General features: G+C 38.2%; 1 protein-coding gene and 1 long non-coding RNA gene across 9 annotated transcripts in view; one reads left to right on the forward strand and one right to left on the reverse strand.

Annotated features, from left to right (window-relative positions):
* Positions 1–22,121, forward strand: part of AKAP7 (A-kinase anchoring protein 7) — a 127,658-nt gene that overhangs the window by 38,829 nt on the left and 66,708 nt on the right. For all 8 annotated transcript variants that reach the window (XR_007413642.1, XM_035707608.2, XM_035707610.2 and 5 more), the window contains exon 6: positions 12,218–12,330. Coding sequence is in view for 7 of the 8 variants with exons in the window: in XM_035707608.2 (XP_035563501.2) it covers positions 12,218–12,330 (113 nt within the window). In the remaining variant the exon portion in view is untranslated. The remainder of the gene's footprint in view (positions 1–12,217; positions 12,331–22,121) is intronic.
* Positions 6,325–22,121, reverse strand: part of LOC118352634 (uncharacterized) — a 35,482-nt gene continuing 19,685 nt past the window's right edge. Inside the window, exon 3 of the long non-coding RNA XR_004810074.2 lies at positions 6,325–6,543. This is a non-coding gene — a long non-coding RNA (uncharacterized LOC118352634). The remainder of the gene's footprint in view (positions 6,544–22,121) is intronic.

Below are 22,121 nucleotides of genomic sequence, written 5' to 3' on the forward strand. Positions count from 1 at the left end.
ATGGGCTGGACTTAAGTATCTGCTAGGACTGTCCTGATCGTAAGTCTGCAGAATTCCAGTGCTTTTCATGACATTTGACATATATTTGGCATTAAGTAAGTATTGACAGTATGGATAAGAATCACTGATTGCCTATTCCGAGACTTATGGGACTTGTCCACCCCGTTCCAGAGAGTCCCCGAGTCCCTGAGTGAGGCAGCATCATTTTCCTCTGTGGTACTTTCCCCACTTTCTGTTTAGGTGCTACTCTGAGCAGGAGGTCCTTTGGTGATGTTAGAAGGTATCACAGGTTACTTCATGTAGCACAATTGAAAGTATGTAGTGAAGTAGAAGCAGAAAATTACAAAATCTGGATGAATGACTTTTGAGTTGATCTACAGATTGTAGTTTGAGTGTTAATCTACATGCTGTAAAGAATTTTTATTTTCATATCATGTCACATCATCTCGTGTCCTTTCATTTCAGGTTTAGTGATTTTTGGTTTGTAACAGACTCATCATTGGTCCATGCTCATTTAACTTTATCCATCTATCTACCTGTCTATCTGTCATCTATTGGCCATCCATCCATCTATTTTTAAATGGTATCATAATCACCTGGAAATCCACCACCAAATAAAACACACAAAACAAAGTCCACAAAACAAAAGTTGGACACTGGTAATAATTTAACTGTATTATCCTTTTCATTAATCCATTATATGGCCATCCTTCATCATCCTGAAGTCAGTGTTTATTATTTCCTTATATTCTCCCAAAGTATATGTATTTTTAAGTGGTTTTAACCTTATGTATGATTTTTTTTGAGACATACTTTTTTTTTTTCTACTTAGGGTCATATTGTCTTTATGTTGTTTTATAGTTACCCATTCAGAAGTACATCTCTTGGGGTGCCTGGCTGGCACAGTCTAAAGGGCACGTGACTCTTGATCTCAGGGTCGTGAGTTCAAACCCCACACTGGGCATACAGCTTACTTAAATAAATACATAATTTAAAAAAAAAAGGGCATCTCTTTTTGGGTTAAGGGAGACATTGTGAGGATCAAGTTTCATTTTATTGTTGGTTATGTTTTCTTTTGTAGAGCAAAGTACATATAAACAAACATGCAAACAATATTTTTGAGTCAAGAAGGATTTAAAATTATTAGTTGGTCAAGAAAAAGGCAACTCTAACAGTTTTGAGAGCAGAGCATTTGGGATCCAATGCCCACAGATAACAAACTTAATCTGTTCTTCCTAACTGCTCTGGAGAAAATGCTAGGTATAGTTTTTTTTTTTCTTTTGGAATATAAATATCCCTGATCTCAAGAAACATTTCTAATTAGTCATTCATTCATTGTTCTTTTAAATAATTCAATGGGTGCTTGCAACATTGAGAATTCCATCCATTCTTAGCAAATATTCTCACAAAGGCAGTTTCCAGAATTGATGAAAGATCCATTGTATGCTGAGGAATGTGAGATCTTGCCAGCTTTCGTATGACTATGAGCCCAAGGGTGTTGGTTTGTCATTTTAGGAAAGGCCACTGCCCCTGTAATTCTTTTCTCAATGTGAGAGACTGTTACTTAAAAATATATATATACTTTTCTAAAATTTAAACAAAACGTTACAAAAATGGAAAATAGAGGGAGAATAGCATTCTGTCCTCATATAATCACTGCTTGTTATGCTTGCTTTTAATCTCTTGTGTATTTTATACTGTTGCTTTTGATTATACTTTTATGCACTTTTATAAGAAATCAATATTTAAATATGTATATGGAAAATTTTCATTGAAGTTTAGTGAATATATGGATTAATACCCCACATATATAATGTTCAGATACAGTGTTCAATACAGGGAATTTTTGTCAATATTTCACTTTATTGGATTTATTTTGACAAAAATGCCTCAGGATTAGTATTGCTTTAGTCCAACAGTGTCAGTAAATAATGTAATGTTTGTGTCACTTTTTATAAACTACTTATTCAGTGTCAGTAAATAATGTAATATTTGTCTTTGTGTCCTTTTTATTTATTTTTTATTTTTTATTTTTATTTTTTTGTGTCCTTTTTATAAACTACTTATTCAAATGATATAGTTCTACATTTAGAATTGACCAGAGCCCTACATTTCTTAAAACTGTAATAAACTATGTTTATGTATATGCCGATAAAAGAATATTAAAATCTTATTTGTTCAAAATTGTCAAGGTAGAGCTAGTTTGACTTAGTGGAAGAGCAGAATTTTTAAAGAAAATAAATTTAGTTATTAAAGTATTAATAAAGAAGTTTAAGTTCATATTATGAAGTAAAATTACCTTGAAAAGTAGTTGAACATTATAACTCATGAATAGTCTGATTTACCTAGTTTTTAGAGTTTTAAAACTTGCAAGTTAAAAGAAACAAACTCCAAAAAATTTTTTTTATTTAAATTAAATTAACATAAAATGATTATCAGTTTCAAAGGTAGAGGTCAGCGATTCCTCAGTCTATATAATACCCACTGCTCATTACATCATGTGCCCTCCTTAATGACCATCCCTCAAACAAGTTTTTAAATTATATAGTTGTTATGAAAAAAGAAGTGAATTTTAGACTCTAATATTTTAGCTTATTGTTGAAATATTGCAGGATAAAGAATAATTTAGAATTTTTAATGTAAAATTGAAGACATGTATTCTGTATTTTGGACTAATACAGTCTGAATAGATGTGTTTTACCATCAGTACTTGAACTATGCATACAGGTACGTTGCTGCCAAGTGTTATTCCCGGTAGATGCCAGTGAGCTGAAGACACTAGGCCCATCTTTGCCCATAGTGTCCACGCAGGGTGTGTGGCCTCAGAGCTCTGTGTGTCTGTCAGCTTCCTAGCCTGACCTTGAGAGATCCTGTTTTTCCAGAATAAAACAGAACCTACTTTCTCCTTTCTTAGCAGTACACAGGAGCTGATAGAGCTAAGAAGATTTTGAAAATTATGCGTTTATATGGCATTTCTCCACATCCTACAATAATGACATTGCACTGCAAAGCTTTTGTGTAGAAATGAATATGTGATCTCATTCCTTTATTTCAGCAAAAATATAATTTTGTTAAGATGTGTATTAGATTGAGAGATTGCTAAAAATTTAGCCTGCTAGAATTACGATAGTTCTTGCAAATCTTTTTTTTTTTTTTTTAATGAGGAAAGTGCCCTTGGCTAGCATGATAGAAGATTCTAAGTGTATTTCTCTCACACAAGGAAAAGTGGAAGGTTTTTAGGATGTCCATTTGAACATTGCACTTTCTCTTACATTGACTGTCATTTCCCCCAAAGATGGGACCATATGTCTGGTTAACATCCATCACCTCACATAGTTACACATTTTTTTATTGTGATGAGAACTTTTAAGATTTACTCTGGCGGCACTTGGGTGGCTCAGTTGCTTGAATGCTGACTCTTGGTTTTGCCTCTGCTCGGATCCTGATCTCAGGGTGGGAGCCCTGCATCCTACTTGGCCTGAGCTCGAAATCTTGCTGGTTTCTCCCCACCCGCTGCCTCCCCTCAGCCACCTGTGTGTGTGCACGTGCACGCCCTCTATTCCTCTCTCACTGTATATTGTCCATTCATTATTTAAGCCTATCTGTAAACTTTTTTTAGGGGAGGGATTTTTTTTTTTATATTTAAAATTTTAATTTCAGTGCAGTTAACATAGTATTATTTTAGTTTCAGGTGTACAATATAGTGATTCAGCAGTCCTGTACATCACTCAGTGCTCATCATGATAAGTGCCCTCCTCAGTCCCCATCCCCTAGCTCACCCCTCCCCTCTACCCCTCCCCTTTGGGGATCGTCAGTTTATTGTCTATAGTTAAGGGTCTGTTTCTTGGTTTGTCTCTTTTTTCTTTGTTCATTTGTTTCTTAAATTCTACATATGAGTGAAATCATATGGTATTCGTCTTCCTCTGACTTATTTTGCTTAGCATTATATTCTTTGGTTCTATCTACTTTGTTGCAAATGGCAAGATTTTATTCTTTTTTATGGTTGAATAATATTCTATTGTATGTATATACCATATTTTTTTACCCATTTACCTGTATCGATGGACACTTGGGCTGTTTCCATATCTTGGCTATTGTAAATAATGCTGTAATAATCATAGGGGTATATGTATACTTTTGAATTAGTGTTTTTGCATAAGTGTTTTTGGATAAAGATCAAATAGTGCAATTGCTGGGTCATAGGGTAATCCCATTTTTAGCTTTTGAGGACCCTCCACACTGTTTTCCACAGTGGCTGCAGGTGTTTGCATTCCTACCAACAGTGCAAAAGGGTTGCTTTTCCTAAACATCCTTACCGACGCCTGTTGTTTTTGTTTTGTTTTGTTTTTGATTTTAACCATTCTGACACGTATAATCACGCTATTTTGATTACTGTAGCTTTGTAGTAAATTTTGAAACAAAGAAGTGTAAGCTTTCCAACTTTGTTCTTATTAATAGTTTTTGGCTATTTAGGATCCTTGGAGATTCCAGTGAATTTTAGGATGACTTTTTTTCTATTTCTGCAAAAAGTGTCACTGTAACTTTGGTAGGAATTGCATTAAATCTGTAGATCACTTTGGGTGTTACTGCCATCTTAGCAGCATTAAGGTTTCCAGTCCATGACCATGAGATGTCCATTTCCCAGTTACTTTTGTCTTTAATTTCTTTCTGCAATATGTTGTAGTTGTCAGTCTTTTGCCTCCTTGTTAATTACTAAGTATTTTATTATTTTTGGTACTACTATCAATGGAATTGTTTTTTAAATTTCTTTTTCAGACTGTATTATTGATCTTTTATAAAACTCATTTCAGGGATCCCTGGGTGGCGCAGCGGTTTAGCGCCTGCCTTTGGCCCAGGGCACGATCCTGGAGACCCGGGATCGAATCCCACATCGGGCTCCCGGTGCATGGAGCCTGCTTCTCCCTCTGCTTGTGTCTCTGCCTCTCTCTCTCTCTGTGACTATCATAAATAAATAAATAAATAAATAAATAAAAATTAAAAAAAAAAAAAAACTAATTTCATGGGGCACCTGGGTGGCTCAGTTGGTTAAATGTCTGCCTTTGGCTCAGGTCACGATCCTGGGGTCCTGGGAGGGAGCCTGAGTCCGGATAAGCAGGGAGTCTGCTGCTTTCTCCCTCTGCCCCTCCCCCTGCTTGCACTCTCTCTCTCTCAAGTAAATAAATAAATAAAATCTAAAAAAACAAAAACAAAAAAACAACTTATTTCAGATATTACTTCCAAAATAAAGGCTTTTCTGATTTCTTCAAAATAGAAATGACTATTTTCTCCCCTAATCCCCCCTGTATTCTATAGATGGATATCTATGGTAGAAAATGTAATATTTCATTGTATTTGATTGTTTAGGAATCAGTGTTTCTCAATTAGAGTGAGAGCTCTTTGAGGGAATCTTTCCTCTTTGTGTCCCCAGAGCCTGTTATGTAATAGAGATCCAATAAATATCTTTTAAATTGATATGTAAACAAATGAAAAAATGTATGATGTAAACATAAAAGTGCAGTTGAAAGAACATTTAACTTTATGTAGTCTTTCTTCCCTTGTTTATATTCATGTCTAAATCTTCGCATGACAGTAAAATCCAGGCCTGGTGTCTGGAATCCCTGAAGGAGGGGCACCTGGGCGGCTCAGTCAGTTAAGCATCTGACTTCGGCTCAGGTCATGATCTTGGGGTCTTGGGATCGAGCCCTGCCTGGTGCTCTGTGCTCAGCGGGGAGCCTGCTTCTCCCTCTCCCGCAGCCCCTCCCCTTGCTTGTTCTCTCTCTCTCTCTCTCTCTAATAAATAAAGAACACCTTAAAAAAAAAATAGAATCCCTGATGGATGATGCACCAGCATTCCCTGACTGTTCACTTGGACTAGCTCATTGTTAAGATAAGTAGAGGGACCTGTGAGATCAAACGTAATGGCCTCATCACTTTCACTGTTGAGGGCAAGTGACCTGTCCAAGAACACAAGTTGAATAATAGGAGAACTAGGCTGGTGTTAGAATGCTCACCCAGAGTCTCTTTCTTCAACTGCAGTGGAATGAATGTGATTCCTCTGGCATCAAGGTGTAATTTTAAAGACTTGCTTTTAAGAATGAAATGTTTTAAAGTTCTATTTGACAGTTTTACAAGTAATCGATTGGAAATACCTGCTTAAAATGATGAGTATAAAAATTTTAAATTGAAGTTCATTTCAACATTATGCCAGCCGTTATGTTGAAGCATAGAGTTCAGGTGATTTACTAAAACATCTAAAAATGGAACAGTTTAAGTAGCGCATGGAAACAAGAATCCTTTAAATAGTAATAACCGTTAAAACAGTTGTATCACTTTTATTTAAAATTTTAGATGGCTAAAAAGTGATTCTAAAATTCTATCGAGATTTTTCATATTATATGTGACATAGTTTTACTGTAACTTACAAGGGTATATGGAAGTATCTTCCAGATGGGAAGACCTTACCACCTCCTGTCCTGTGGTGTATTGTCCCATCACAGATTGGTCTTCTTAAAACTAAAATCCAACTTATTATTTCTGGTGTATCTGAAATAGAATATTTAAATTTAAGAATATATTAGAAAAAAAGAATATATTAGGACTACCTAATTTATATTTCATATTCTAGGCTACTTTTATTAATAATCTCATTTATACACCTCAATAAAAAAAATTAACCTTTGTGATTATTCTCATATATCATGGTATCATATAAATATCCCTCACCATGTTAGAAACAGGGAAAAATAGCAAAAAAAAAAAAAAAGGAAAAAAATTTATAAGAAAGTGTATATAATTTAAAAAGTGTATATAATTAAGATTTTATTAAAATTGATCTGTTGTGGTTTATTTTCAGAGAACTTTTAGCAATTTCTTTACATTTTACATATGAATTTACTGTTGCTACATACTTTTTTATTTAAAGATTTTATTTATTTATTCATGAGAGACACAGAGAGAGAGAGAGGCAGAGACACAGGCAGAGGGAGAAGCAGGCTCCCTGCAGGGAGGCAGATGTGGGACTCCATCCCAGGACCCCGAGGTCATGACCTGGGCCGAAGGCAGCCGCTCAACCGCTGAGCCACTCAGGCGTCCCGTTGCTACATACTTAAGAGTTCACTTGAAGAAAATCTCCTATGTAAAAATATGTATATTTAAAATTTAAAAAAACAGGAAAAACTTCCTGGTACTTAGCATACTCCATAAATGTCTGCTGAATAAAACAAACAAACTCGCCCAAACAGATAAAACTGTGCTGTATTTGTTAGGATTACAAAATATTGTTTCTTTATTAAATTATTCATCTCAAAAAATTATTCATCTCAGTATTCTTTTATACAGCCAAGTCTCTTAGTGTTTAAAATACATTTTAAGAAATGGTTCTTCAGATGTTTTGCATCTTTAGCAATGAGGTAAATTATACTATTTAGGAAGTGTTCCTCGCTGACTTTTGAAGGGTATCTGATATATTTGCTGTGTGATTTTCTATTTAGTGCTTGGAGGAATGTCTGTGGTACTAGGAGGAATTGAACAATCTCTTAAATTATTCATAAGCTTCTCCTCCAGAACATGAGTTAACGTGGATGAAAAATGACATGTGGTTTTCACAAACTCTTCTTTCAAAAACTCTTCTAATCTCAAGAATATTTCCCTAACCATTACCCTGTAGTCTGGCTAAGCAATAGATAATATTGCTAATGCGGTGGGGGGGCGGGGGACAACAACACTAAGAAATACTTTTCCAAAAGAAGGCGACACTTTCTTTTTTCCCTATTTCTTTCTCCCTAGAGAATGTACTGTACTGGAAAACCACATTAATAACAAATTATCTGTGCTTTGTGACAAGTATTATTTAAAGCAGTATTATGGATGGCTCTCCATTATCAAAGATTTCAGGCCCAGTGAGTAATGAGAACTGCTGGGTCAAAATTTAAAGTAAGTGAAACCAGTAAATAGAAAAATATTGTATCTTTACAATCAATTGATAATGAGATTATTATATGAAAAAAAATGTGAAAACTACTCTAGGTAGTAATGAACGATACAAATACCTACCATTTTAATTTCTCTTAACAAAACCTCTTTCCTTGTATCTTTTATAGTTTTTGATAATTCTGAACATTGTTGAGTCCTCTTTATTGGGCCCAGCTCTGTCCCTAAGACTTAGCGAAAGCAGGGCCATGTCCGCGGTCATAAGCAGACGGTACCTGGCATACCTGGGAAGTGATCAGTAAATAAAAGAAGAAACAGATTTTTGCTTTCACACCTTCATGCCATTTCTGTTTTCTGGGTTGATATGAACATGTTGCCGAGTCACTATCAGTAACTCTTGTATATGATAATCCTTCAAAAACTTGAAGACTTAGAAAGTATGCCCTGATCCCTTCAGTCAGATCCTAGGAACTTAGTCCATTAGTCCCCCATGGCATATGTCAAGCCATCAGACATTGCCAGTATTTGACTATTTTTGATCCATAAAAATGACAGTTTTGCATAATTCAGCCTAATATTTTAACTCTGTAGGTCTGTTAAAAAACGGTTGAGGATATGCCACAACAGAGAGGGCCAAAGCTATTCGGACAGGCTAGTTGAGGAAAGACATACCTGCTTATGATTCATTATGTGAACCAACGCTGATGAGTTAATTATAACAGTAGTTGTGATAAACGCACTCTTATCATGTTAGCACATGTGTACGCCGGACTGTTGTCTTTCCCTTTGTAGCTGCCCAGCATCTGAACTCTTCCCCATTCTCTCCCATGTCACATTCCTTCTTCCGCAGTTGGCTTTGGTGCTGGAAACGCAATCTTGCTTTGGTCTTGGCTTTGAATCAGGAGCCAGCAACTTGAACAAAAAAGGACAGTGCAGAGTCTATTCTGGGGTGATGGGTTGTGTCCTCGGTGGTGGCTACCCCCAGTGTAAGGCAGGTGGCAGCAGGTCTGGCCCTGTGGGGTGGGGTGTCAACGGACCCGTTCTCCACGATGACTTTGGACATCTCCTTGGCTTTATAGCCTCCCAGCCTGGTCTAATCCTCCCACTGTTTTTTTTTTTTTTTTTTTAAGATTTATTTATTTTAGATAGAGCAGGAGTGGGGGGGGGCAGAGGGAGAGGGAAAATCTCAAGGTGACTCCACGCTGAGCATGCATGCAGGGCTCCAGCCCATGACCCTGAGATTAGGACCTGAGCCGACACCAAGTCAGACGCTCAACTGGCTGCCACCCAGGCATCCTCCTGGTGTTTTCTGGAAAGATTAGATAGTCTCCCACTAGGTTTGTGATTTTTAATTGTCAGAAAAATTAGAGCATATTTCCCATTGCTAAGAAGTAAATGAATCTAAAAGGAACAATTTTTCTCAACACGTTTGGATTGGATGTGGTTTTATTTGAGTTTCAAAGACATTTTTTTTGCCTTATAACTCACCCGTTAGTATTTTTTAATGGACATTATTGGCAGGATTATTGTTACTAAAGGGACCGTCTCTGTGTGTTTTCTGAGGCTTGATTTTTCAAACTTTTTTCGGGTAAATGTTGGAATCCTTTTAGAAAATGAAAGGCTACCTAGAAGCTCAAATGCGTAAAACCGGGGAGCTGCTCTGACTGGACACTACATCCAGCGTGTGTGGACATAGTGGACCGGGACACATGCCCTGCCTTCCTCTTCCTCAGTCACTTGCTGGGGCAGCTTCCCTGCCCGTCGCTGAGCCCGCTGGAAGCTGAGGTTTTAGCCAGCTTCAAACATGACCAGAGTGGACACGACAGCATCTGGGTTCCAGTTCCTTCTTTCCTCCTGGCGAGGAATGTGACTTGGAGCATTGACCTTCTTATGTTTCTGTTTTTTTTTTTTTTTTTAATCTTTAAAATTAACTTAGGAATTAGCCCTGCCTGATTTTGAGGTAGAGAGAACAGATGCGAAGTTGTTTACCAAAGATCTTTGAAAAGTATGATTTTTTCATATATATAGCCAAAAATTCTTTTCGTGCATTCCAGTGTGATGCTTGTGCCCTTGTAATAATGTTGTATGGCTCATGCATAGTCAGTTGTTGTGCTTACTTAATTTTTTCCACTTTTTTTATTCAGAAGTAATAAACACTCATTGTAACCTCCCAAACAATGTACGGGTATGTAAAGAAAATGTTACTAGTCTCATCTATCTCTATTCAATGTCAACCCTCATCCTAAGGTATTTTGTTCCAATTTTTGTGCTAATAGAACATAAATACAGAGAATTTACCTTCTTTAAATAAACTGTGGAATCCTATTATTATTATATTAACCATGCAACTTGCCTTTTTTTTGCTTAATAGATCATGGGCATCTTTTCAGGACATTATGTGTAGCTCTGATTTGCTTTTTCTTGTGATAGTGCTTAGTATGCCATATGGTAATTCAGCAACCATTTCTTTATTGATGAGGTTATTTCTACTTTGTTTGAATTTGAACATTGCTAAATATCTTCTATATAGAATTTTATGTGCTGATAATTTTATTTTGTGTATTTGCCTAGAATTGAATTTGTTGGTTCAAATACTTGTGCAGTTTAAATTTTAAAGATTATTACCTAGATTATTTTCCTTCGTGGTTGTGGCAACTCTCGTTCCCCAACAGGCATTATTTCTTCAAGTATTTTTCTCTGTCTTCCTCTTACCTCTCTTTTAGGGACTTCACTTGTATATAAGATGACTTGCTGTTACCCCACACTTAACGATCTATCTATCTATCTTTCTTTCTTTCTTTCTTTCTTTCTTTCTTTCTTTCTTTCTTTCTTTCTTTCTTTTCTTTCTTTCTCTGTATTTTTATTTTGGGTGGCTTCTATTGCTGTCTTCAAGTTCATTAATTTATTGTTCTATAATGTCTAAGCTGTTGTTAATTCCATACAGTGTTTATTTTTGTCTAGACATTGCAGTTTTCATCTCTGTAAATTTGACTTGGGTCTTTTTTTTTATCTTGCATGTCTCTATTAACGTTTTGAGCATAAAGCATGCCATCATAGTCACTATTTTGATTCTCTCATCTTCTAATTCTAGTATTTGTGTCAGTTCTGGGTCCCTTTGATGAATTGATTTATCTCTTTATTGTGGGTTACATTTTCCTTTTTGTTTGCATACCTGAACATTTTTTTTATTAGATGCCAGGTGTTTTGAAGTCTATACCTTGTTGGGTCTGGATAGTTTTGTATTCCTATAAATACTCTTGGGCTTTGTTCTGGGACACAAGTTACTTGGAAACAGTTTTTTCCTTTTGGATCTTGCTTCTAAGATTTTTTAGATGGGACTAGAACAGCACCAGTTCAAAGCTAATTTTTCCCCACCGCTGAGGTAAGACCTTTTGATTCATTCTACCCAGTTTTCCACAAATCTCGAGGTTTTTTCCAGTCTGGCTCATGGGAACAGACAATTCTCCTGCCCCTGTATGAGCACCGGGCACTGTTCCCTCTAACACTTTTGAATGTGTTTCTCCATCCTCGGGTAGTTTGCTAACATACATGTGCTGGTCTATACTCAGCTGAAAACTCTAGGACAACCCTTTGCAGATCTGTGGGTTTTTCTCTGTGCGTATTTCACTTTTCCAGGACTCTTTCCTGTGAACTATAGATGCTTTCACCTCTCCTTTCAGCTCCACCTGGGTTTCTCCTCTTTGCACAGGGGCTTAGACTCTCAGCGATGAAAGCGGGGCAGTCGTAGGGCTCACTTTGTTGGTTTCTCATCTCTAAGGGATCACTGACCTTCATTGCCTGATAAGTAGATTATCTTACAAACCATCATTTTATATACTTTGCCCTTTTATTGTTTCAAAAGGGAGGGTAAACCTGATTGTGTTATGCCATCTTGGTCAGAAGTAGTTGTTTTAGGTATTATGAATTACAGATGAACTAGTTCTTTTTTATGAATATGGGCAGCACTAGGATATTCAGTGAAAATCAGCATCGTAACAAATGGTTATTTCCTTTATTAAATGTTTCCTTTTCAAATTGTTGCTTTTGTGGGCTTAGAGTTCGAAATCTCTGCAGATTTAATAACACGTTTGTTGCCACACACTGTAGTTTTTTTCCTCTCTTAGAAAATAATATCCCAAAAAAAAAAAAAAAAAAAAAGAAAATAATATCCCATACAGGCACATAAAGTAATCTTTATTATAAAGTAATTTATTTTTTGAATTGCTATTTTTATAATAAAAGATAGCCATGTATTACAGTAGCATTTTTGTATTTTTATTTTCTTTAGAGGCTGCAAAAAGGACATTTCAAGAAAAGGGCTTCATGGCAGGAGAAAACAGGAGTTTTAAGCCTCATTTGACTTTTATGAAATTATCTAGGATGCCATGGCTCCGGAGGAAGGTGAGTGAACATTTTTACCGTAAGCCTTCTGTTCCTGGCTACACCGGCCATAATACGTGTGCCCGGGGGGGCATGAATGGCACTTGCAGTGGGTCTTGACACCCTGCTGGTCCTGGGATTCCAAGTCCACTGGTTTCCTACTCCCAGGGATGCTGAGTTGGCTCACGGGACTCCATGCAGGCTGCCACACCTGTGCCCTCCTTGGCCATTGTGGCTCTTACCCTGCGTGATCTGCCAACATTTAGCTGCATGCTCTGACCAACATTTCCTGCTGCTTCATCTGCTGCTGCATCGGCTTCATCCCTTGAAGAGCATCTAGGCAGGGCCAGGGTCCTGTTTTATTGCTTTTTTTGCTTGTGGTTATTGCAGCCAGCTTGTCCTCCATGCGTCCTCCTCAGGCCTGCAAAGCCTGATGCTGCCCACTGGAGCTGGGGTCTTCATTGGGACAAGCTTCTTTTTTTTTTTTTTTTAAATTTTTTTATGGATTGTTTATTTATTTATTTATTCATGACAGACACAGAGAGAGAAAGAGGCAGAGATACAGGAAGAGGGAGAAGCAGGCTCCATGCAGGGAGCCTGACGTGGGACTCGATCCCGGGTCTCCAGGATCACGCCCTGGGCCAAAGGCAGGCGCTAAGCCACTGGGCCACTGGGGCTGCCCCAGTGGGACAAGCTTCTTAACCCCCCCCCCTTTATGCAGCTCTTTCAAGATTTCCAGAAGACGACCTTGTGCTTTCAGGAGTTGTCTTCACCGAGGGCTTGGAACAGGTGCTCTGTGGGACTGGGCAAGAGGGTAACTGAGGAGCCCCCATCCCCTTGTTACTTGAAAGTACTTCTCCCTGAGGATGGGCGGAAGTGACACGAACCGAGGGACATGTCTCTTGGCTTCTCACATCTCAGGGTAACTTTCTGCCTTCCCAGGCCACCCTCTCCTCTCTCAGAGGTTGGAGTAACTTTTGGTTTTCTTCTGGATTCATGAGCTTTTCTCCTGGAATCCTAAGGGCACCCTTCATTGTTTTCCCCATTTCAGCCTAGGGAGCCTCTCATGCAAGTGTAGCCATCTGCTGATCTGCTCTAATATACCCGAGTTTTGGAGATGGGCATGCAGATTTGTATTTGTTCCTGTTTTCCATGACCCCTTGCTGCAGTTAAGACTGACTTGCAGCTCTGTAAATGAAGGTCGTGTTTATTAGTAAGTAGATCTCTTTTCTACATTTGGCACAGGTTGTACTTAACGTCTCTGGGCACAGAAGTGTTTTTGATCTTTTAAAAGCACGTGTTTGGATGATTGGCCATCCCATGGTCGTGAGTTTTCCAAACTATTGTGAATACCTTTTCAAAAAGATATCTTGCATTTTTTTTCTTTTGATAACTATGCCCTACATTCAATAATAACTGAATCAGGTACCATTCCTGAATAATTAGGTAAAAATAATTTGATAAATAATAGGTTTTGGAGGCACCTAGCTGGCTCAGTTAGTAAGTGTCTGATTTCCGCTCAGGTCATGATCTCAGGGTCCTGGGATCCAGCCCCCTGTGAGGCTCTGTACTCACTGGGGAGTCTGCTTCTCCCTCTCTCCTTCTGTTTCTGCTCCTCCCCAGCTCATGTTCTCTCTCTCTCTCTCTCTCAAATAAATAAATAAATAAAATCTTTTAAAAAATACGTTTTGAAATTTGGACTAACAACTGACAAAACTTGCAGACTGACGGTTTACTTTTTTACTCGTTATGTTTCTTGTTTTGCTTCCAAATGGGTTGTCCTCCTCCCAATGATTTCAAACTTAGTCACAGAATGAAAAATCTGTTGAAGGTAATACCCACATTTCAGAGTGTTTCTTTGTCTGTGCAGTATTAAATTTTACATGAGGGCACACAAGGACATTTATCAAGAGTGTTTAAACTACTCCAGAATCTCAATTTCAACATTTCAGACTAAATTTAAATGATTCCTTGGCAGTTAATTTCCCAGAATCTGCCCCCTTATTTTTTAGAGAAGGGTTATGAAACTTAAATGTTAAGCAGCTGAAATGAGATCCCATCCTTCCAGTCCCAGAGCCCTGTGTAGAATCCATCTTCTCCCTTTTCCAGGCTCAGATTCTTCTCTCCCACTGGCCACGTCCAGTTCATCCAAGTTAATTTCTGTCTTCACATGAGGACCTCCCTGGTCCAAACTGTATTAATTCAATAAATACTTACTGCATGCTTAATACATGCCAGACACTGGATGCTGGGCCCAGAGTTATGATCAAAATAGAAACAGGCCCTGCTGAATAGTGTATAAAATCTAAATCAGATTGCATTTTGTTTAGATTCGGAAGTGTCATCTTTAGAAAATGAAGTATGACCTCACTGTCTTTCAGAAAACCAAATGAAATTTTTTTTCTTTTAAATAATGGAATGATTCTGTTCCTATGTAATACTGGGATGTCCAGTGTTTCTGAATGCTTAAGAAAGTGCATTTTAAACTGTGGGATTCATGTGTCAGCACTGAAGCTGCAGATTTCCACCTTCTAGCTTCAGATCTGGAGCTGTACCTAAAGATTGTGACTTTTTTTTTTTTTTTTTTTTTAAGATTGTGACTTTTGATGTTCAATCATGCCATAGGTGACTCTGGGCCAGATTCTCTGTAGTCTACTCAGAAACCTGCAGGTTTAAATAAATAGCCAACATTTTATTTATGCTGCAAATCATTTGTCCCACTGTAAAAGTTAAAGCCAGTATGAAAAGGTAGCATGCATAAACGTGCATTTTTATTATGCTTTGTGGTTTGTAATACAGATTATTTGAAAATATATGGTTCTTCAGTCTCCTTGACCTTTTACCTCTCCTACTGTCCTACTTTCTCAGCACTAATTCTCTACTGGGTTTTTATTCAGGTTCACTCATTTGTAAGGGAGTGGGCTGATACGCTCAGTAGTGGAATGTATTACTAATATTCAGTGTTGTTTAGATTGATAAGGTAGTAAAAGGAGAGAGGGGGAAGTAGAAAATAGATTCTTAATACTCGTGTTAAAATTTCCTCTTATTTCAAGTACCTTCTTTTATTTTAAAAGTGACTTTGATTATGAAAGTGTTAGGTGAATATTTGCTCATTATAAGCAGTCCAAATAGATGCAAACCTATAGAGTGAAATATACAAGTTTTCCTTTACCACCACTCTACTGTCCCCCTTCCCAATATAATTTTTCTCTCTGTAGGTTATGGCTGGTATATCCTCCTCACTTTTTCCTATACACTGCAAATACGTATAGGGGCAAATACCTGCATATAGCTTCTTTAAAGCAGAAATAAATATATATTATTTTGATTTGTCATAATTTATTCTCTTGATGAATAATTATATTAATTATTTCTTTGCTAGGACAAACATTGCTGCAGTGAGGATCCTTGTTCATTTTCCTTTAGGTAGACATGCCAGTTTCAAAGAACTAATTTCTTGAAGTGGAATGTCAAGATCAAAGGATAGTGTACATTTTAACTTTTGAAAAACACCATAAATTGCCTTTTAAAACAATGGCCCCAATTTATACATTCAAGCACATTGTATTAAAGGAGCGTTTGTTAGGATAAGCTTGAGGTAGAAGGACCATCAAAGATTATGAATGGTGGCTTGGTATGGCCCTTTGAGTTGTGAATTAAGCAATTCCCATAAAAAGTTAAAATATTCATATTCTTTAACTAAGAAGTTTATGCTGCTGGGGATTATCCTAAACAATGTTTTAATTGAGATAAAATTGACATATAACATTGCATATGTTTCAGGTATACAATATAATTTAATATATGAATGTATTGCAAAATGATTGCATAATAAAGTTAGTTAACACATCCATCACCTCATTGTGAAAATTTTAAGACTGTTAGTAATTTTCAAATATATAGTATAGTACATATTTTTTATGATATAGTATTTTTAACTATTATCACTATGTTGTGCATTATATCCCCAGGACTTATTTGTTTTATAACTAAGAAATAATTTTAAAGAAGAAATTCTTTATGTATAAAGATGTTTACTGAAGCACCATCTATAATAGAGGAAAAATTAAAAATAACTTCCTTTACAGTAAAGGAATTTTCTTTTTTTTTTAAATTTTTTTTTAAATTTATTTATTTATGATAGAGAGAGAGGCAGAAGCACAGGAGGAGGGAGAAGCAGGCTCCATGCCAGGAGCCTGATGCGGGACTCAATCCCGGGACCCCAGGATCACGCCCTGGGCCAAAGGCAGGCGCTAAACCGCTGAGCCACCCAGAGATCCCGGAATTTTCAAGTCAATTACAATAAATCATAAGTGATTTAAGAGGCTATACTTATACAAGCTGTGTAATAGTATTAAAAGGGTAAATAAAATATAAACCATAATTAAAGTTGTATAAGATAGTTTCCTTGGGTTTTCTCAGCACAGCTTGATGTGCTTTCTTGTATTTTGGAGGTAAAACGTGGATTCCCACAATTGCTCTTTTAGTCCTTAATTGTTTTGGTAGATCAGTATTTACAGCTGACCTTAATGTCATCTGGAATATAGTAAATTCCCCTTGACACACCCAAAATTTCTCTCTTGGTTGATTGGGGGTTTGTTTGCTTAGGTTCTGAGGAAGAGTGGAGCCTTACAGGGTTGATCATAGAAATGGTGATGGGCAAGTTAGATGTCTCATGACAATCAAGGGTCAAGGGAAGTCACTAGATGCAGAAAACTTGAAGGTTTTCCATTATCTTGAGGAATGTTCTTTGAGTTTCTAGTATGGATGTGTGGTGCATAATGAAAGTATCTAGAAAAGAGCTAACAACATCTCCCACTAAGATGCTCTGTTTTGAAGGTCGATATACTCTTTCTATTCCAGTTTGACCTCTTAGAAGGTCAACTGGAAATATTTTTTGTAGTGAGTAGATAGATACTCCTAAGATAGTGGTGGTGCTGTTGTCAGGGTAGACATGATAATTATTGGTAAAAGGAGTGTTCTGGGTACAGGAATGCTCTGGAGCATTATAGGCAAATTCTGAGATAAGATAATCCATTCATTATTATCTGCAGGAGGTGTAACCAGTTATTCTGTAATATTACCTTAGTTTTTTGTTTTTGTTTTTGTTTTTGTTTTTTTTTTTAACCACATCCCGGGTCATTTCTTATGTTCTAAAAAACTGCTATCCATGCCATCTTAAAAAAAAAAAAAAAAAGATTAAAAAAAAAAGATTATGGAGCCATAATTGGTCTGTTCATGAAGGTAAAGCATCTCCTTGATGTGAAAGATGTAGATGGAGGTCTGCTGCGGGGGATAAATGTTTGCCACTGGACTGATCTTAAAGATCTAGTGTGAAGATTTCCCAGTGGTATTCAGTGTTGGCTGCAGAAGTCCCTTGGCTTCTGGGATGCCATCCTTTGGTAGGCTCGTATTTGTAGGTAATACCATTTAGTAGAATTAACCAAAAGTCCAGTGGGATAACCAAAAGTTATAGACTGTGATCAGAATTTTGAAAATACAGGAGTGCCTGGGTGGCTCAGTTGGCTAAGCGTCTGCCTTTGGCTAGGTCATGATCTCCGGGTCCTGGGGTCGAGCCCTGTATCGGGCTCCCTGCTCAGTGGAGAGCGTGCGTCTCCCTTTCCATCTGCCTCTCCTCTCTGCTCATGCTCCCTCTCTCATATAAATAAATAAAACCTTAAAAAAAAAGAATTTTGAAAATACAGAAACTCTTCTTCACATTTCCTGATAGGGATCTTCCTCTGCTACAGCCTGGTATTCTGGTTCCCAAGGTCAGAACTGAGTTCTCTAATTCAGATTCTGAGACACTTAAGATTTTTCTTGGCATTATTTATTTTTCTAACACTAGGAGGCATTTAGTCAATGTGTTTTGCATAGTCTTAGTTTCGTGAAATTCTAGGAGGGTATATTGCATAAGAGAATATTAAAAGTAGTCATTGTATTTTATTTTTTATTTTTTATTTTTTTTTTAGTCATTGTATTCTAAAGCTAGTTCAATTATCACTGTGCTTTCAGAGTTGTAGTTTCTTTCATTAAATGAATGGAGCCTCAAAAAAATCTTATTAAATCACCATATGTCTGAAATAGTCACTAACATTCAATTTCTTTGTGTAATTTTCTTGGAACATATTTGTTTTTTTTGTACCACCTTCTTTTGGAAGTCTTTTCCTCATCGAGTGACCTTGTGGTTTAACCATTGCGGAAACTGGTTGGTTAGAAGTGTGTGCTAACACTTGGTGGCAGAAGAAGACCAGTTTCAAATCAAACAAGTATCGTCATGCAGGTCTAGGTTCCTTAAGAAATAAATGTGATCTTTTCATGGATAAATCAGTTGTTTTTAAGCACTAATTATTTTCTGGCCTTTTTAGATACCTTTGCTGATCTGTGGCTCTTTCAAACTAGTAATGTAGCACTAAACTGTCCAAGCTAGTTTATAACTGGCGCTTCCTTGTCTCAGCCTTTTACAGAGTTAGAGAAATTTAGAATGAAAGACCTGATCCCCTGAAATTGTTAGCTGCTTCTGCCACTTAGATTGGTTTGAGTGCAGGGTTTGACATGCGCAAAGCCCAGGTGGAGGGGTGGTTATCAGACCCCAGGATGGTGAGGCTGAGGGGGAGCAGGGAAGAGGTTAAGGCAGTGATCGGTAGAAATGGCAACGGGATGTGGAAGAGGAGAGTGTGTGGGCGAAGGCTGTGTTCTGACAGTACAGTTGAGGGGGAAACCCAGTCCCTAAATTGTTTGGTAAGTCAATTTACAGAACCAAGATTTTAACACAAAATTTCTATGCTAGGTTGCCTGAATCCCAAGCTTCTCCTTCATCCTTCCCTTGCCAAGAGCCCCTGCTGCTGTCTTTTCTCACCTGCTGCCATTATTTACTCTTCTGTATCTAGCAAGTAGCATATTTCCTCAGAATTTTGATAAGTGGCCTGGTATAATTTAGCTGCCACTCACTCTCCTGGGCCTGTGTGATAATGTGTCTTTATAAGCCATTTCAACACTCAGGAGTAGTAGTTTAGTTTAGGAGCAGAAGACTATACTTTTCAAGGAGTTTCTATAATAAATTTGAAGGAGCATGAGTTTTCTTGTTTTAGCTTTGTTGTTTAGCTTTGGACAAATCTTATAACCTCTCTTGACCTTTGCTAACTCCTAGTTAAAGAAGGAGTTTAGTCTTAATGACTCCTGACTTCTGTGCTATTCTGAAATGTCTATAAGGTAAGCATTTTGACCCAATTGGCAAATTTGGCTTCACATAGATGTTTGTTTTTTTAAACTTCAGATAAGTTTTCTTGTATGCAGAAAGGAGAGGGGTCTTTAAGTATAGAAAGATGGTGGTAATATAGATTTGGACTTTTCCTTTCTCCTCCTGGAAACCACACGGAGCAATAAAGACAATGGGGAAAACATCACAAGCTGCATATTACATGAAAGTAGGAGATCGAGAAATCTGTAAAAAGCAAATGACGTGCAAGTATGGCCAGAAGCAACTGGCACCAGCAGGACTTTGATGAGAAGCTGCTTCAGGATGGGGAAGACTGTAGAGCAGGGAACAGGCTATTGGTGACAGATTCAGAAAGGATCAGCACATTTTCACTCCCGGAGGGTGAGGATTCTGCCCTAAGAAGGTACAGAAAGCAAGAGAGGGGGCCCAGAGGAGGTGAATCTCAGGAAGTGCCAAGTCCAAAGGGGAGGGAATCCCTCCAGAGGCAGAGAAGGAGCCCATGGCTGGAGAGGCAGAGCAGGCCAGGCCTCATCCACACAGCCCAGCCCTGCAGCAGACGAGGAGGCCTTAGCAGAAGAGCCTGCCAGGGCCCTGCCACTCCCCTCCCTGCGGGAGGGCACTGAGGGACCAGCAGACCTCTCTCCTTCCAGACAAAAGCTTGTCTCAAAACATCCTTGGTGCGAGATAGAGCGGACTGCCTCGGTAGCCTATTACTGACTCTCCCAATGCCAAATGTCTAAATTACTCGTGACATGGAAGTTGTTTTTGAATTTCTTCATATGACCCGGTGCACTTAGATCTAAGGCTAGAGTGAAATTGGATTTTTTCTCAATTAAAAGTCAGCAAATAAACAAAACACAGCAACACATCTCTCCATTTTAATGGTTTTTTAAAACTAAAAATTCAGCGAAATCTGCTGTGATATGGAATAATAATTTCTTCTGAGTATTCTGGGTGCCATTAGTCAACTGTGTCATCTACTGCATGTCAAAGAGCACTATTTATAGCAAGTGACTTCATTTATATTTCTAATACATTTTTCAACTTCATGCTGTTGTATTGTCTCTTTCACTTATGTTGAAAAAACCCACTAAGTTTGCAATTATTTAACAATGGAAAACGACACCTATACAGGTAAATTGAATGTTCATTTGAAACCATTTAATACTTTATACGTCTTTAAAATTGAAACCTGTAGAATGGTTAAAGGCAAAGTAGAACACATGATCCAGAAAACTTAACGTTTGTTCCAAAATGGCGTTGATACAGAATTATTTAGTTTGTTTAGTCACAGTAGCTGATTTTTTTTATGCACTTGATTAGTCACATAAAGGCAAACCAATTAGTATTTATTATTCGGATGGTAATAAGATTCTCTCCACCACTGGAGAGTGGTCATCTACCTCTTGCTAATTTTAGTGAATCCCATAAGAAAAGAAGAGAAAGCTATATTTTTTCTTGAGAGCCCCACTTCGATTAGGGAAAACAAAGGTTGCAATCCAAAACTGTACGAGTTAACGTTGGAATTACACCTCTGTTCCTAAATACAAGCTGATGACTTTCGGCCACTCAGTAGAACCTTATTCTCTCCAGGAGAGGCACTTTAAAAACAGAATAATACCAGTTTTAATTACTAAGTTGCTCAGTTCTCTCTCTATTGGCGACTCTAGTAAGTTAAAGGAAAAAGTGTTATTGGGCTCTTAGGCCACGGCCAAACCTCACCTTGTGTGTGAAGACCTAACGAAACTTGCTCCTGTCACCTATGGGCCGAGCCACTGGTGACCACGGGAGCTCCAGCTTCGCTCCGGCCTTGAGGTTCTTTCCCCGAAGCCTCCCTGCTGGCTACACTTGTAATTGTTGCCAAAATATATGATACCCCTGGAGACCTGTCCTTGAGGCCTTGGAAACGCAGCGGTGGCCGCCCTGAAGCCGATGACCCGACTATGAGAGCACTCCTTGCCCCTCCTTGGCCACTGCCTTCCCCACAGCCGAATGTGATTATAGTAATTTGTTACATAACTTTGGGCCAGAATATTTCTTTTACAGTAATTTCAGGTTTGGTCTCCAGCACTCCTGCGAGATCTTACTGAGCAGTCCCCGGGACGGTGTTCTGTGGGACTGCCCCTATTGTAAAGCACCATTAGCCACGTCCCCCCTTTCCTACGTGTCTCCTTGCCATGGTTTAGTCCTCTTGGGTTCCTACTTCCCGCCCTCCCTGACCTACCCTGATGATCAAAGGATGGAAGACAGGGTACCCTGTACCCTTGGACTTGCAACATAAACATCTCTCGAACTTTATTCAGTGGAGTTGTGTGTGTGTGCGGGGAGGGGTCACCTGGGAAGAAGCTGAATGGGTGTGGAAATACAGCGGAGCAGGTGGTAACTGTCTGTCCTCTGTATCCCTGCCTCCCTACCGCAGGCGCCAAAATGGTAATCCCTGTAGGTAGGGACGGGTGGGGTGGAAAGGAAGATGTGTGATAGGCTCAGTGGATATGGAGGGGGTGGGGTCAGGTTTGGCCGGGCTAGCTTGCCCACCACGATGGCCCAGACCAGCTGAGCCAAAGGAATATGCCAGTGCATGTGATTTTTTTTG

This window comes from Canis lupus, chromosome 1 (genome assembly GCF_003254725.2).
Source record: "Canis lupus dingo isolate Sandy chromosome 1, ASM325472v2, whole genome shotgun sequence".
Classification (NCBI taxonomy): Eukaryota; Metazoa; Chordata; class Mammalia; order Carnivora; family Canidae; genus Canis; species Canis lupus.